Raw genomic sequence first — 16,165 nt, forward strand, 5'->3', positions numbered from 1 at the left:
CAAATCCAGAAGATCCAGGATTTCCACATCAAGTTGAGTTTGATGAAGCCAGACTCAAGAGCAGACCACTCAACAAGTAGTTTGTGCTTTGGCTGTGAAAGGTTGGCCACCTGACACCAACTGCTTCTAATATATCTTCCATTGATCCCCTCAAAGACAGAAAGAGAGCATAACTAGAAGACAATCTGAGATAGGATTCGTTCAGCAACAACCTGCCAAGTTAAGGACTTCTCATGGGAGCAGTGCTGCTTACGTTCTCCTCAAATGCCCCAAGGGACAAAAGCCTTGGTGGCCTTCAACATTTCGAAGGAAAAGAACTCCTCGTGCAGCTGGTCATAAACTCACAAATGAGCTCAGGGTGGAGAGAGAGAGACCAAACAGACAGAGAAAGTAGGTCCAAATATGCCAAGCATACTTGCAAGGCAGCAACATGTGATCAATTTTTATTTTTTTTGAAAAAGATGTACTTATATTAACAAGAGAAAATTTACAAAGGATGAGGGAGCAGATCCCATACAACAAGAGATTGCAGGGAGGCTCCCCGCTTGGCAAGCACATCAGCTGCCGAATTTGCAGATCTCGGAATGTGAGACCAAATACAAGAAAATGATGATGCAATATCTAAAATCTCCTGAAATATGTCCCAATACCTCCATGGAGGAGGGGAATTAGTCTGGCACCAACCAATCACTACCTTGGAGTCCCCTTCAATGTGAATAAGCCCACTACAGTTGTCTCTGAACACACGGAACCCATAAAGAAGGTCATGTAACTCTGTCGACGTAGAGCCTGAGATGCCTAACGGACCAGCAAAAGAGAAACACTGATTTCCATATAAATCCGAAATCACACCCCCAAAGCCAGTGATCCCCAGATTGCCAAGAGAAGAGCCATCAAAATTCAATTTTAAGTAACCAACCTCCAGGGGAGTCCACTCCTTCATAACTTGAACCTTGGTCCCAATGTGCATCCTTGCCAAATTACTCCAGTTATCTCGAATGGAGGTGCCCTTGAAAGAGCAAAAAGACTTTTTAGTTAGAAGCCAGGTGGATATTTGCCCTGTCACTCTATCAACTACTCTCGCCTCTGATTCACTTTTAGCATCGAACCGTCTTCTATTCCGTTCATTCCAAAGCCCCCATGGAACGAAACTAGCACAGGCAGAGATTATCAATTTACTGAGACCAGGAAGGGGATAGCCAATAATCGACTTACAAAAACCGATCAGATTAGCAGATATACAGAATTGCATCTCCAACTTGCATAAAACAGAGGTCCACACATTTCATGAGAATTGACACAGGAGAAGAGTATGGCTAGCGGATTCAGCTTCATTGTTGCAAAAAGGACATAGTGGGTCTATAGATGGGTGGCCTCTTCTTCGGAGCACATCAGCCGTAAGAATTTTACTTTGGCAAGTACCCCACATGAAGAATTTTATCTTTGGAGGGGCACATAGACGCCAAACGAAGTAGATATCATGTTCACTTTGCGTCGGATCCCAACCATTGATGTATCTGTATGCCGATGAAACTGAGAATTTTCCGCTTTTGTCAGGCCACCAGATGAGCTTGTCTGCATTAGAAGGCCTTATTCTGACATGATTCAAAGAATCCAATAAACTACTTGCTTCCATGGCCTCCGTGTCAGATAAAACCCTTCGGGGATGTAGGTTCAGACCACCTCCCTCAAATGCATCGGCTACTGAAATCTCCCTTTGTGTGGAGAGAAGGAAAAGTTTTCTGAAAGAGTTCCGCAAAGGTTTCTGCCCTGTCCATCAGTCATCTAAGAATTTAAGAGATCTACCACTGCCAACAAAGAATCTACAGCCTGAGGAAAAATTCTGAAGAAGCAGATAAAGGGTTCTCCATATTGAGGATAGCCCTCTCTGATTTCCTCCAGACATCCACCATGACAAATTCCAACCCAGCTTGGCCCGAACCATATCCTTCCAAAGATTCGAAGAATTTGTGTTAAACTTCCAAATCCATTTGAGAAGTAAAGCTTTGTTCATTTCTTTTGATTTCCGAATCCCTAATCCACCCAATCTCTTAGGAAGACACACTTCATACCATTTTACCAAGTGATATTTGAAAGAATCACTTGATCCTCTCCAGAGGAATCTTCTTTTCATTTTATCCATGGCTTTGCATATAGAAGATGGGCAAGGCATAAAGGATAGAGCATAGTTAGGGATGCCAGCAATACATGACTTAAGGAGGATTAGTCTGCCCGCCTTACTGAGAAAGCGCCCCTTCCAAGTTGCTAACCGAGATTCAATCTTTTCAGCCACTGGGTTCCATAAACTCTGGGAAATACGACCATGAAACAGAGGGAGGCCAAGATACTTTGCTGGAAGAGTAGCTGTAGAACAACCAAATAAATTTGCCATCTCTGCAAGGTTCTCCGGGCTCACATTAAATCCTATGAGAGAGGTTTTCCCCCAATTAACTTTTTGTCCTGATGCTATTTCAAAAAGCCCTAATACTGCTTTTATCCTCCTTGCACTATCCATATCACCGATTCCAAAAATAATAGTATCATCCGCATATTGCAAAATCGGTATATTATATGCCTGGTGGGGGCTAGTTGGGGAAAGCCATCCAAGGTCAACCGCCGAATAAAACATAGCAGAGAGGAATTCTGCAATTATGTTGAATAAGAGTGGAGAGAGAGGGTCACCTTGCCTAATACCCCTAGTTCCTTTAAAATATCCACATACCGAACCATTGAGGATCAGGGAGTAGGATGTTGAGCTCACACAACTTCTTATCCAAAAACGCTATTTTTCTCCAAATCCCATTTTTTCCATTGTCTCATCAAGCAGGATCCAATTAACTCTGCCAAAAGCTTTTTCAAGATCAATCTTGAGGGCAATTCTCGGGTCCTGGTTACGCCTAAAGTGGTCCATAAGCTCATGCACGGCCATTGTGGAATCTAAAATTTCTCTCCCCTTAAGGAAAGTGCATTGCCCTTTATGGATGACTATGGGGAGCAATACCTTTAAACGGTGGGCTAGGAGTCTTGCAATAACATTGTATGAACTCGTAACCAGACTAATAGGGCAAAAATCCTCTGTTTTTTCCACACTTGCTTTCTTTGGAACCAAAGTGATAAATGATGCACCGATGCTGCGAAATGTTATGCCATTTCTGAAAAAACCCTGATCATAGCACTAATATCCTCCTTAAGCCGGACCCAAAACTTTTTCAAAAAGTCTCCATTAAAACCATCAGGACCCGGGGCCCTGTCACTTTCCATGCCCAAGACGGCTCGCTCAATTTCGTCCGAAGAGAAAGGAGATTCTATAAGTGAGGGAGCTACTGTGGAGATACGAGAGAAACTAATGTGCAAAAACCTCGGCCTGTTGGTACACTCCTCCGAATATAAATCTGTAAAAAACTTAACCAACTCATTTGTAATTGAGGTCCGACACGACGTTACCTCATTATTAATGCATAGTGAGGTCATTCGATTGGATCTCCTTTTTGCCGAGGTGGCGGCATGGAAAAACTTTGTATTCGCATCTCCCTCATTTAACCATTTAAATCTGTTTTTTTGCTTCCACCGAATCTTCTCTTGATGCAGGATAATATTGAGCTTATAATTTAGAGAATTTCGGAGCGAAAACTCATCAAAATTTAAATACCTTTGTTCCTCCACCAGGTCAAGCGTCGTGATCTGAGAGATAAGGGAGCCCTTCTCGACAACCATAGAGGCATGGCGACTCGTGGCCCACTCCGTAATTTTTCCTTTTAAGAATCGCAGCTTTAGAGGGAATGCCCACTCCCGTCTACCGAAGATCAATTGTCTCCTCAACTTGGCCACACAACAAAAAACCTTTCTCTAAAAGGTTGTCACGAGTAACAAATCTTCCCAACATGGCACTCCAACTAAAACTTTTCATTTTTGGAAGGCCAGAAAAGGGACCATGCATAGACGGCAGCAAAGTAATGAATTGGGGTCCCATGGTTATTGTGTTATAGCAAGAAGAGCCACAGTGAAGGATATATATATATATAGGCTGAGAGGCTCCAAGTCATCTTGTCTTATTGGTTGTGAGATAAATCTGCTCCAGGTCTGAAATAAGACATAATTGAAGTTCAGTATTTCAATGTGCTTTTAAACCAGCACCAATTATCTCCATCAACAATGCCAAAACACAACCAAAAAAATACTCCTTTTCAGCTAATTGAAAATTTGTGCAGACCCGTGGGCCCCATAGAAAAGCACAACTAGGGCACTAACTATTTAATTTTCAGCTTTGAATTCACCAGGTATCATAAAACTCCCAGCCACTAACCATTAACAGTATAAACAGCACGCATACCCAGTGAAATAGCTCATACATATCACAATTACCAATGAGAAACACCTTAATTCAATCAAGTTCAGCAACCAAACAGGCTGAATTGTAACATATAAGCAATCAGTTAAGCAGAAATAGGTAGAGCAGAACCCCACCCTTATTTGCCCAGACACAGACTTCATGTAGGAGCATAAATTCTATACCTTTCTTCAATTCCAACATCGCCCAACATCTAGTCCTTCTTACGACACCGTGTTGAAAACTGGACACACAAATGTTTGTCCAATAATAGGCTATCCACATGGATGGCATGACAAGAACAATCCAATATTAAATAATATAATGGATTTAGTTGGTGATATGCATCACAGCTTCTTTATGAAAAGATGCTGGGAAAAATACACCCCAGAAAGCGTTGCTTTCCTATGCTTAGGAATAGAGAGTGACGTTAATGAACAAGTACAGAAACTCAAGAGAAGAATTAATGCCCATCTTGAGGTACTTAAAACAGGAAATACTGAAAAAACAGTACGTTTCCTTACAGATCTACAAAGCTATGTGGATCAAGAAATAAATCCTTCTAGGATCTTAGAACCTATCCGAGAAGCGAAAATAAAAATGGTTAACAACAAACCAGGTAAAAAGGAGTTACAAGAAGTAATTTGCAAAATATCTTCTGTAAAAACTCATCAAGGAACAGATAGAGATCGTCTTATACGAGACATCTACGTCTTAACTCAAAATGAGGAATTGAGAGAACTAGTTATACAACACATCTCTCCTTTCGTCACCTTGTATCAATTGGAACGATTGATTGAACTCCTGTTCCAAAAATTAGAAAAGACCTCAACTCATCTAAAATTCCTAAATGTCTAAACAAATAGGAATAGAATGTACTTCTCTCCAAAACAGTGTTCATATACGTCATGAAACACAGGGAGAATACGATGAACATCCTAATCTAATGCAGGATGGACAAAAGTGGACAATAAGTATCCCTCAGATAACTGAAGTCTACAACAAAGATTGGATTGAATTCCAAAAGAAATCCTTCGTCTTCCAGAAGGAACTATCTGTAGAAATACAGGATACCGACTCAGGTACTTTCTGCTACAGACTATTAGGTGAATCTGACTTAGCTAAGCTAAAAAGATTCAAATATGTCCATTATGGACTAGTTCGTATAGGATTAGACCCCTTAATACGAATCAATCAGAATTTACCCTTCATAGCAGCTATAGTAGATAACTCTGTGAAGAATAATTTTGAAAAAGCCCTACTCGGAGGAGTTAGAGCAAACTTAGGATTAGGCCCAGTATCCTTTACAACATGGCCCAATCTACAAATAGATTTAGAAGACAAGCACATCCAAGATACCTTGTCCCTAAAAATCTATACAGACAACTAGTCGAAAAATGGAATTCAACCAGGAAGACGAATTATGCGCATACTTGTATGCATAGTAGCCCGAGGAATCAACACTGGAAAGGTCCCAGTTAAAGATTCAAAGAAAGTCACAGAATTAGCCAAAAACATTGGTTATTCTGAAAACTTGACCATAGAAGAACTCGACCCTAGAGAGTTAACATGGCCAACAGAATGGGTAGTCCAACCTTTGGCACCCAGACACCTTCCCCTCTCTCGAAAAACCATAAAGGAGATAGAAGGAAAACTAGTGATCACAAACACTAGATCCAGCTTTTCCATCGAACAGGACAGACTCTCTGCCTCAACAAGTAGAGCCTCAAACAGTTCCCGTTTCGAAGGAATGGGAAATCCAAGGCCCAATGCTTATGTTCCTCTTCATAGATGATGGCACATAACCCATACAAAGCCTTAGGTCCACCTATAGGAAATAGTGACATCGTCATCAATTCCAATCAAACCTTAAGAGTCTTTTGGTAAGACCCTTAATAGGTTAAAACAAACTGTTGAAAACCTCCAACAGAAAATAGATTTCCTCTATGATGAACATAAACATAGAGAAATAATTAAGTGTCAAAACATCCTAGAAAATATTCTAGAAAAGATTGACCATGGAAATAGTCCTGTTTTCTTCAAAGAGTTAACAGAACTTAAACAAAGTTTAGATAATCTAAACAAAAGATAAAATGCAAGAACTTTTAACAAAAGTCTTAGCATTAAAAGAACATCTAGGTTCAAAAGAACGCCTAGGTTCTCCCGGTCCATCAAGGTATAAAACACCTTTTACACCTTGGACACCAGAATGATCTATAAAAAGAAACTTTTAGATCGTTTAAAATTAAAAAGAGAAAGCCTTGACCTCACTTTACTCCGAAGAAATACTCTTCAGACAGAAGATAATACAATCCCAGCAATGGTATGGTATTACTATTTTTGGGAAAGATATTCTGATCGCATCTACAACCTTAGATGCAAGATCAAGAAAATTAAAAGAAAGCTAAACCTTTTAGCTTTGTAAAATGATTTGTAGAGCAAGACTACTAGATCAACTTCGTCTGGTACGGACAATGCAAGCCCAAAATTGGCAAGCCAGAGAAACTCTCACACCAATAAATGAAACCGATATAGCTTATCAAGCATATCTGAATGAATGGTGGAGATTAACCCGTAGAGAAATTCTACTACGGTATCTGATAAAAAAGGTTCAACGGAAGCTTCAAGAATTAGCTCTATGACAGAGTTTTTCTATTTAATGGATATGGAAACTCCATTACCATTAGGCCTTCCTGACATCACCGGATGGCTTAAAAACCTAGTGTACCTTGCAACACCTTGCATAGCACCTAGAAGAAAAAAGAATCCAGCACCACCTACTTTTAGGATCGCTTCAAAAGCATCATCCTCCACCGATGATGAAGTATACGCAGAATATAATACCTTCGGTCGCCATCCGATTTATTATGTTCAAGAGGAAAAACCTTCCTCTAGTAAACCACAAGAAGAGCAACACGACAGTAAACCAAAAGCCTGGGAATCTGATGAAGTTGCAGAAAAAAATACCAAGAAAACAGACTACTCTGCTAAAGACAAAAAGGCAAATGATCTTGGTAACAAATTTCGAATGCTTCGTGGTAGTGACCAATTTGAAGCAGAAACTTCAAGGGTACGAGACACCCACATGGAAGATAGCTTTCAAGATAACTTCCGAAACCGTACTGCAGTTCACCCGCAAGAACGAGAAAGTTTCTCCCACTCCAAAATATCCCTGGGAGGACAAAGGTATGCGACAAAATACACAAATGTCGATCCTTCAAATGCTACTAAGGGACACCAAACCATAGATAGCATAAACCCTTTTGGATTTTACCTCAACTTGGATTGCCCCAAGGATGGAGAAAAGGTCCTTAAAGATTGGGAAAGAAGCATGAGCCATGCTGCAAATATGCATGAATCTTGGGACCAAGAACCAGCATTTAATTTCTTTACCCATGCTTTACAGGTAATGTAGCTCATTGGTGGGACAACCTTCCCGAAGACCAAAAACGAGCTAATACCTCAATATCGATAGCCAATATCTTGAAAGGATTAGTGGCTAAGATATCAAAGGAATTTCTAGGAATACATCCAACCCTAGAAGCCTACAATGAGAGTACTAAACAAAGAAAACGTTTAGAAACTCTTCAGAAATTAAACAAGTTACAAATTTGTAACATTTGTTTTTATGAGAAGTATTACTGCGAGTTTGCAAGTTACTTCTATAAACTGCAAAAAGAAGACCAGAAACCTTATCTGTCTATCTTTTATGCAAAATTGCCAGAACCATTTGCACATGTAGCTGAAAATAACTACATTACAAAATATTGGCAAAACAATCCAGAACATGGTACTTTAACCATGGATAATTTCCTAAACATTGATACTTTAGGAAGAAGACATCGATTTGTACAAGACATATTGGCAAATCTTTGTGAAGCCCAAAAACTACAAAAGAAAAGTAGTAAGGCAAATAAACAAACATTATGTTGTTCAAACCAGAACAAAAATGTAGGAGCTTATGGTTGTAAAACCACCTCCCATAAGCAACGAAAATATCCTAAGAAATTTCAACAGAAAAAATTTAGGATACAAAAAAGTTCTACAACCAGGTATACTCCTAAAAAGAGATACTTTAAGAACAGAACAAATTCTGGTCCTACCACAACCAGTTAAGGGTCAAATGCATACTGCCCAAAGGGGTAAACCCCAAGCAAATGCAAATGCTGGATATGCCAGAAAGAAGGACATTTTGCAACAGATTGTCCAAATGATAAACAACAACGGCGTTACAATACTTACATGTTCCTAGCCGAAGAAAATGGATTGGAAATCATTCATTACGATGACATCCAGTCAGACGATGAAGTATATGAACTTCATCTCGACACTGAGTCCTCCTCCTCGGAAAACTCAGAGAACATGTCGAACTCTTCAGGCACAACCTTTGCCTAATAGATTTCTTATATTCGGTTATGCTTACCCGAAATACACATGGCAGCCAGCGTGGTGATTTATGTCCCACTATTTTCATAAAAACACTTTCTCTGCTACTGCATCATGCATTATAGAGAACTTTATAATTAACCTGATACTCTTACCACTCGAAGAATTTTCTTTCTTGTGTTACAGACAGGTCAAATGGATCCCCTCAGCAGCACCCTGACGGACCTAGCAGCAGCAATTGCCACACTCACGGTATTGCTCTCAACCCTACAGTCACTATTCGACAGTCTTTTAGTTCTCGCAGAACGAGGAGACATACATGAGAATTGTGCCCGTTACGGGTTAAGTGGAGAAGTCTTACAACTCAAGGTTAAAAAATTAACCGAAGAGTTAAAAGAACTCACTCAACGGCATGAAATGCCACGCTCCTCCGGGACTTCTACCGGATCTCCATCGCGAGAAAAGGAAGCCACAACGTCAGCTAATCAGCAGACGGATGACTTTAGTGTTTTGATCAACACAGGTCGACCCGGGATTTCTACCGGTCATGCCAAGCATGAGAAGGAAATCACAACCCAATCTTCTCTGAAGATAGGGGAATCAGGGATTTCTACCTGCCAGTCTAGAGCTGGAAAGGAAACCTTAACGATTTCGTTGAAATCGGAATCAGGGACTTCTACCTGTCAGTCTCAAGCTGAAAAGGAAGTCTTAACGGATCCATCCCTGATGGAAACGGACTTGTCTAGTAATGAGAAATCATTCAAGACAAAATTGGTTACCCCGTCTGAGTTTACAAGGTTGAAAAGCCTAAATAAACCAGATAAAACTAGTTTTAATGAGTTTTGAGTTTTTAAAGAAATTTAAACCTTTAAAACTTTCGGACATTATGTCTGAGGAACCCTCGCTACACCCTCAAAAGGTGGACAGCATTCGTTCAAAGATCGAATCCGATCATACTGTCCAATTTCAGAGATGGAATGAACAAATTGGACAAGGGATGAACACTCCCTTCTTCACCACTGAGCCCAATAACAGTTGGAATCAAGTGAAGCTGAGTCATGAAATAGACTCAAAATATGCATCCATGCTTTATGCATATGGATTCATAAAACAGATGGAACTTCACCCACCGACTTATCAGTGTTGGAGAAAATGCCAAAGGAAATTATGGAGGCTTGCAAAAGTTTCATCTCCATAACAAAGAGTAAAGGAATTCGACTTCATTTTGTTTCTTGTATTGCTGAAATTGTTACTAACACAAAGATGTTTCCGAGCATTTCTGTCGTGACACTTGAAGGCATCAAAGAAGGTGATGCAAATATGGAATATGATCCCAGACATGTTCCAAAAGCCAAGCCTTGCCCAAAAGCAGTCTGGCCAACCAGGCGTATCCGCGGGCTCAAGAACCTGATACAGCTCATACAACAGTTGCTTCAGAAAAAAAAAAAAAAAGTTTTGTCTACAAGACCTCCGTCCCACTGACGATTGTCTCGAAAAGCTATAAAGAGACTCCGACTTCCGTCCAGACCAGTCTCGAAGCTACGCTGAAGAAACTCCTCGGAGGAAATATCCCCTTCAGCAAAACAACAAAGGAAAACTTCTGCCAGATGGCCCATAAGACTTTTCCGAAGGAGCACACCTGTAAATTGTGCACAGAAAGGCAGCTGTCCGAATGAGCAGTCAGGGGCCACGTCAGCAGACTAGTCAGCAGCCGTTAAGGCCCACGACGAAATCAAAGTCAGCAAAGGCGGCTAAAAAGTCCGCAAAGGCGGCTACAAATGTCATCAATGACGGCTACACCAAGTCAACAATGATGGCTAAAAAAAAGATTCCTGCACGTCATCATCATGATGTCACAAGCAGAAAAGACATTTCTACCCCTACTTTCGGTGCCAAAAGGAAATAATGCAAGGGCAAAAATGACATGTTGAAAAGACAAAAGTTACCCTTTATCTTTAAACACACACCTTTCAATCAAGGGTAAAAGCGGAAGACATGAAAAATCTTCAGCTATAAATTCGACGCTCCTCCAAAGGTTGAGTCAGTTGAAAATTGGAGCAATTCGAAATTGGAGAGACTCGAAACTTGAAGAAGCATTAGCATTCGAAGAAGAAGGCAATTTCCGGCGATCTTTCTTCGGCAAGTTCCTCAAGCACGGTATGTGCTTAAACAGCCGTAATGGCTGATTAAAAAAGAGGGATCCGACCGGTGCCACGGTCGGTAACTTCGGGAGTTATGTAGCTAAGTCTTTTTTCTTTTCCCTTTTTTAAGGGTATGTATTAAGTTATTTTATCTTGTTTGAACAATGTTTTTTATATTTTCTGCATGTTTGTAATATTGTGATTCGTATAGTATTTGTTATTACTGTTCATGTTCCGCATATATAAATATGCTCTCCACTTATCTAGAGCCAAATGAACAAGGCAGCAGCAATAGAAAGCACAAAAACAGGTTAAGTACCTGACGCAAGTGTCAGTAGGACCATAGAACTCAATCTCAACCAGCACGGGGCACAAACTCGTAAGACGCAATCTAAAAACCACAGCAGACCATCAATCTTGTGGCACAGAAAAAAGAGACAGAACTAACATTTAAGTTCCTTCAGCAGAATATATTGAAACTTTCCCCCATAGTAAAGTTGCAAACAGCAGGAGAGAGATTCAAGACAAAAACCCTTACAATTCTACCAGGTGAGATTAAGTGGTTGAGAGATTGAAGGAAGAAGGAGAAGAAGAGAAGACAAGAGAAAGAACTGCTGTAGAAAATGGCAGTCTTGTTACAGACATTAATCAACTCCTAACCTTCTATTTGCGTAAGTGAAATTACAATTAACCTAAACCTAGAGGGACATAAATCACATAAATAGAGACTGCTAAAAGACAAATACCTTTATTTCTTAACAAATTCTTAATCTAAGTTATCAGACGTGACAAAAGGTTTTACATTGCCTGTTACCCAATCAAATGTGATCCTCTTCCTTTTCTGGGGTAGGAATAGCAACTAAAAGTAAATCCCCAGAAACAATAATAAATACTTAATAGGATATACAAGCACACAACAATAAGAGAATAGCCAGCGAGATATATAGAACTCATAACAAGAACAAATCACACCCAATTTTTTATTCCAGAACCTTTCAATTCTATTAATTATCATGAACCAACAGGCTACGGACTCATTGCAAAATGACAAAGGCCTGTTGATAAGACAAAATGAATGTCTGTAGATAACCACAAAAGAGGCAAGAAGTAGCAATCTCTTCTCAAAAAGTATTATATGAGATAGCAAAAGAGGTAACAAGTAGCAATCCCTTCTCAAAAAGTATTATGTGAGATAGAATAGAAATGCATGTTTCCTGAGAGAGAATTAGTATTTCAGTGGAAAAATGTCTGTAATACCTGTCCACGGCTTAGAGACTTAGCTGTCGCCTCAACAAGTTCATCCCCAGTAGAAAGCACTGCAACTGTGGGCCTTGGGTATACCTACATGAAGAAATCTCATAAAAAAGCTACTAACGTAAATGTTTTGGAGAAACTGAGATTCAAATAGAGAACAAAAGAGCACCTTCACCATTGTAACTCCTACAGTTGCAAGCAAGCCAATTTCAGAAGGCCCAACATGGTCGCCTGCCTTTAATACTGCAGAACCTCGTTCAATATCATATCCCTGCCCACAAGGAAAGAAACAATTTTTAAAATTCTGATTCAATCAGATGTAATTATGAGTAATGGAGGAATGACAGAGAGAAAGAGTCAATTTTTAGTTAACCACTCATCATCTTCACTACTTTCAATATTGATGCCTATTAAGTGGAATCCAGGTATTTGCAATTTCTCGCCTTGTGGCAAAATCTGCCTTCTAAAAAACATTATATCGGTTATGAACAGTTGTCTCAAGTATATCTGAAATAGTTTTGTATTGGGTATTGAGCAATATGAATCTACACATGTAGGGCGGGTGTTCATGCAGATAACTGAAGAAGAAATACTATAGCAACTACAAAGTTGCACTTTGACTTCAGCCTTTTCTTTGGAAACCAAACTACAACACACTATCCATAACACAGTACTAACTGTACAGACATCTTCCTCTTATTTAACTTCTTCTTCTAGGATAGAATTTTGACCTGAGATCAACTGAATAAAAGGAAGATATCCTCCTCAAACTCCATATTGAGAAAATCCATTAACAATCATCATCACAGTTTCACCTATCCTTTGGACTCAAGATTAATTTCTTAATATTTTCCTCCAACCATTATAAAATAAATAAGTAGAGAAAAACACTTTACCTTCCTGCAATAACAGCCATACACCAAATTTGACATTTCCACACAATTTTTACGTTCTCACTTCCTAATATTTTTACTAAGCTCTAAAAATCCATAACTCATTTCAATTAACCTGATTTAGTTCTACCAAGGATAAAAGAAGTAGATTTAACTGTACCACAGGACGAATATCAAGGCCTTGCCTAGCTCTCACACATATCTTAACCTTCTTTAGACCACCAGAAGGATCTTCTCTCTGTTCAGTATCTTCAATTTGCACTACAGCATCAGCACCATCAGGTATAGGTCCTGAGGATATGACAAGTGCACTCAAGCTTAGAGATATCCAAGCAAATTTTGAATGCAAGAGAAGAACAAGCAAACCTTTTTAATATTAAGAGCAAAAGATGGATGACATTGATTATGAATTGTATAAGCAGATACGAGGGAAAACAAACATGCCTCCAGTAGTTACATAAGCGACAGTTCCAGATGTCACAACTACACCCAATCCATCATTGCCAGCTCTTGATTCAGTAATTATAGGATATACACCGGGTCCATCAGAAGCAACGACAGCATAGCCATCCTGCAAAATGAATTGTAAGACTAGGACGAGCTAACAGTAGACACACACACCAACCCAAGGACGCGCTATTGCATAGGCAAATGAATGCTCCCTAAATTTTGAAGTGTTCACGTAGGCTACAGAATTAAACGAAATGAATATCAAGACCGTCACTGCCCAAATGACAGGAGCAGCAGGTGTGACTGGTGAAAGTGAAATATTGAAGTTCGGTTTGTTCAAAGTAAGCAAAGAAAGATGTTTGAAACTCCCTATTACCATGCCAAAATCTAATTATCAACTTCTCAACATCAGCAGCTCATTATTTTCATGTCCCATATTTACACCACTAAGCCCTTCTACAACTTTTTGCCAAAGCTATTCTTTCAGTTCAAGGGACTTAACAGGCAAGCAGAATCCATCTAGGAAAAACCAAAGAGATTTGGGTCTTAAAATATTACCTTGACGGAAGCTCGATAAGGAGGCAAAGGTTCGGCAGCTTGGATGTCCTCGGCCAAAACCATTCCGAGAGCATAGTGCAGAGGAACGGCCACAGGCAGCAGGCGCCGTGTGACGGAAATGACAATTTGGAGGGCGCTTTCCACTGGGAGCGTAGTATCTTCAACCGGAGAAACCATTTTGAGTCGGGCACAAAGAGCAATAACAAGTATGCTAAGAGAGCCTCGAGCATAAAAACTCCTGATAGCGGATGGGTTCCCTGATCAACTATATTGGCATGGCGGATAGAAGACTGACTTATCATAAAATATAAAACATTTGCAGGGGTTCAGTGCATTTTGAAAGAATTGTGGAAAGTGAAAGTAATCAGTGGGCTGTTGGGAAAGTGAAAGTGAAATGGAGAGTGAACGTATTAGTGAAAGTGAAATGAAAAAGTGTTAGTATACTCGGTGTAAAATATCCTTGAAAATAGTTTCTTGGGTTAGTGGCCGAAATAGAAAATATAGTGAAAACAAGAAAATGAGTTACTTTATATAGTATACCTAAACAAATAATATACCCAAACTAATAATAAACTTAAACAAACATAGTTTCTTTTATAATTAGTAATTTAATATAATATTAAAATGTATAACATAATAAATGATTAAGTAGGGTATTTTATTAATAAATTAAGATAGATTGTAGTTTAGTCTAAATTAATACAATAGTTGAGATTTAAAATTAAATTATTATTTTAATTAATTATAAATATAGAATACTCAAATAAAAATGTTTACTTCTATAATGCGTAGATAATTGATCAAATTCTTAGTTTAACAATATCTTAATTATCACTCTTAAATTAGTATTTAGTATAATATTAAAATAATAAATAATTAAGTAGGATATTTTATTAATAAATTAAGATAGAATGTAGTTTAGTCTAAACTAATACAATAATTACAAGTTAAAATTAAATTATTAATTTAATTAATTATAAAATATAGAATACTCAAAAAAATGTTTACTTTTATAATATCTAGATCCTTGATCAAATTCTTAGTTTAACAATATCTTTATTATCACTCTTAAATTAGTAATTTAATATAATATTAAATTTTATTAACATAATAAATAATTAAGTAGGGTATTTTATTAATAAATTAAGATAGATAGTAGTTTAATCTAAATTAATATAATGTTTATGAGTTAAAAATTAATTATTAATTTAATTAATTACTAAATATAGAATACTCAAAAAATGTTTATTTTTATAATGTCTAAATACTTGATCAAATTCTTTGTTTATCAATATCTTAATTATCACTCTTAAATTAGTAATTTAATATCATATTAACACTGATGAATAATAAATCAAAAAAGATGGTATTTTATTAATAACATAAGATAGATTTTAGTCTTGTATAAATTAATAATATAATTAAGTAGTAAAATAAAGTTATTAGTTTAATTAATTATAACAAATAAAAAATAAAAAAACTTTGATATAGGGAAGAGGGTTCGGACAACGAGAGGGGGAAGAAAGAGAAGAGCTGAGATAGCAAGAGAGGGAAGAAAGAGAGGAGGCAACACAGCGAGACGGCGAGCCGGCAGAGAGCGAGAGACGAGAGAGATAATGGTAGGGAAGGAGAAAAGGACGAGAGAAAGGGGGATGGAGAGGGAAGTTCGAGTGAGAGCAGGACGAAGAGAGCATCGAGCGAACGAGTGACAGTGAATGAACCAGGATTTGGACTGGAATTCATGTTCACTAATTGACCCATAAGCGAGTGAAAGTGAATGAATTGGTTCGTTTACTTTCAGTTTTCTCCTAGTGCGCGCACTAATGTGTTTTGGATAAGTAAGAGTGTTAATCACTTTCACATACCCTCCGGATGCACTAACAAGGCCTAAAAGTAAAAGTGAAAGTGAACTATTTTTTTTTTTGTTAGTGTGCGCAATGAAAAGTGCAATGTAAAGTATTTTTTCATATTAGTGTGAACAATGGAAAGTGAGGTATAAAGTGTACAGAGATTTTTTTATTAATAAAATACTCTAATAGATTCAACTTTTACTTATTTTTTAGATAGATTTTAAGTTGTGATAAATTAATAAATTATAAAAAATTGAAACTAATTAATTAATTAATTAATTATGTAAGAATAAAATAATTAAACAA

General features: G+C 38.1%; 1 protein-coding gene across 4 annotated transcripts in view; it reads right to left on the reverse strand.

Annotated features, from left to right (window-relative positions):
- LOC137955629 (molybdopterin biosynthesis protein CNX1) overlaps nucleotides 1–14,269 on the reverse strand; it is a 61,745-nt gene extending 47,476 nt beyond the window's left edge. For 3 of the 4 annotated variants that reach the window (XM_068802651.1, XM_068802652.1, XM_068802650.1), the window contains exons 1-5: nucleotides 14,010–14,269; nucleotides 13,446–13,572; nucleotides 13,162–13,292; nucleotides 12,278–12,379; nucleotides 12,112–12,195 (exon numbers count right to left, since the gene is read on the reverse strand). In XM_068802651.1, the coding sequence (XP_068658752.1) occupies nucleotides 12,112–12,195; nucleotides 12,278–12,379; nucleotides 13,162–13,292; nucleotides 13,446–13,572; nucleotides 14,010–14,186 (621 nt within the window). In that variant the 5' untranslated portion in view covers nucleotides 14,187–14,269. The remainder of the gene's footprint in view (nucleotides 1–12,111; nucleotides 12,196–12,277; nucleotides 12,380–13,161; nucleotides 13,293–13,445; nucleotides 13,573–14,009) is intronic. The other variant, XM_068802653.1, reaches the window with a different exon arrangement.
- Between the last annotated feature and the right edge of the window lie 1,896 nt (nucleotides 14,270–16,165).

Source organism: Aristolochia californica, unplaced genomic scaffold (assembly GCF_029961685.1).
Source record: "Aristolochia californica isolate CCGP_79_NKW_82.1479 unplaced genomic scaffold, dmAriCali1.0.hap1 SCAF_2, whole genome shotgun sequence".
NCBI lineage: Eukaryota > Viridiplantae > Streptophyta > Magnoliopsida > Piperales > Aristolochiaceae > Aristolochia > Aristolochia californica.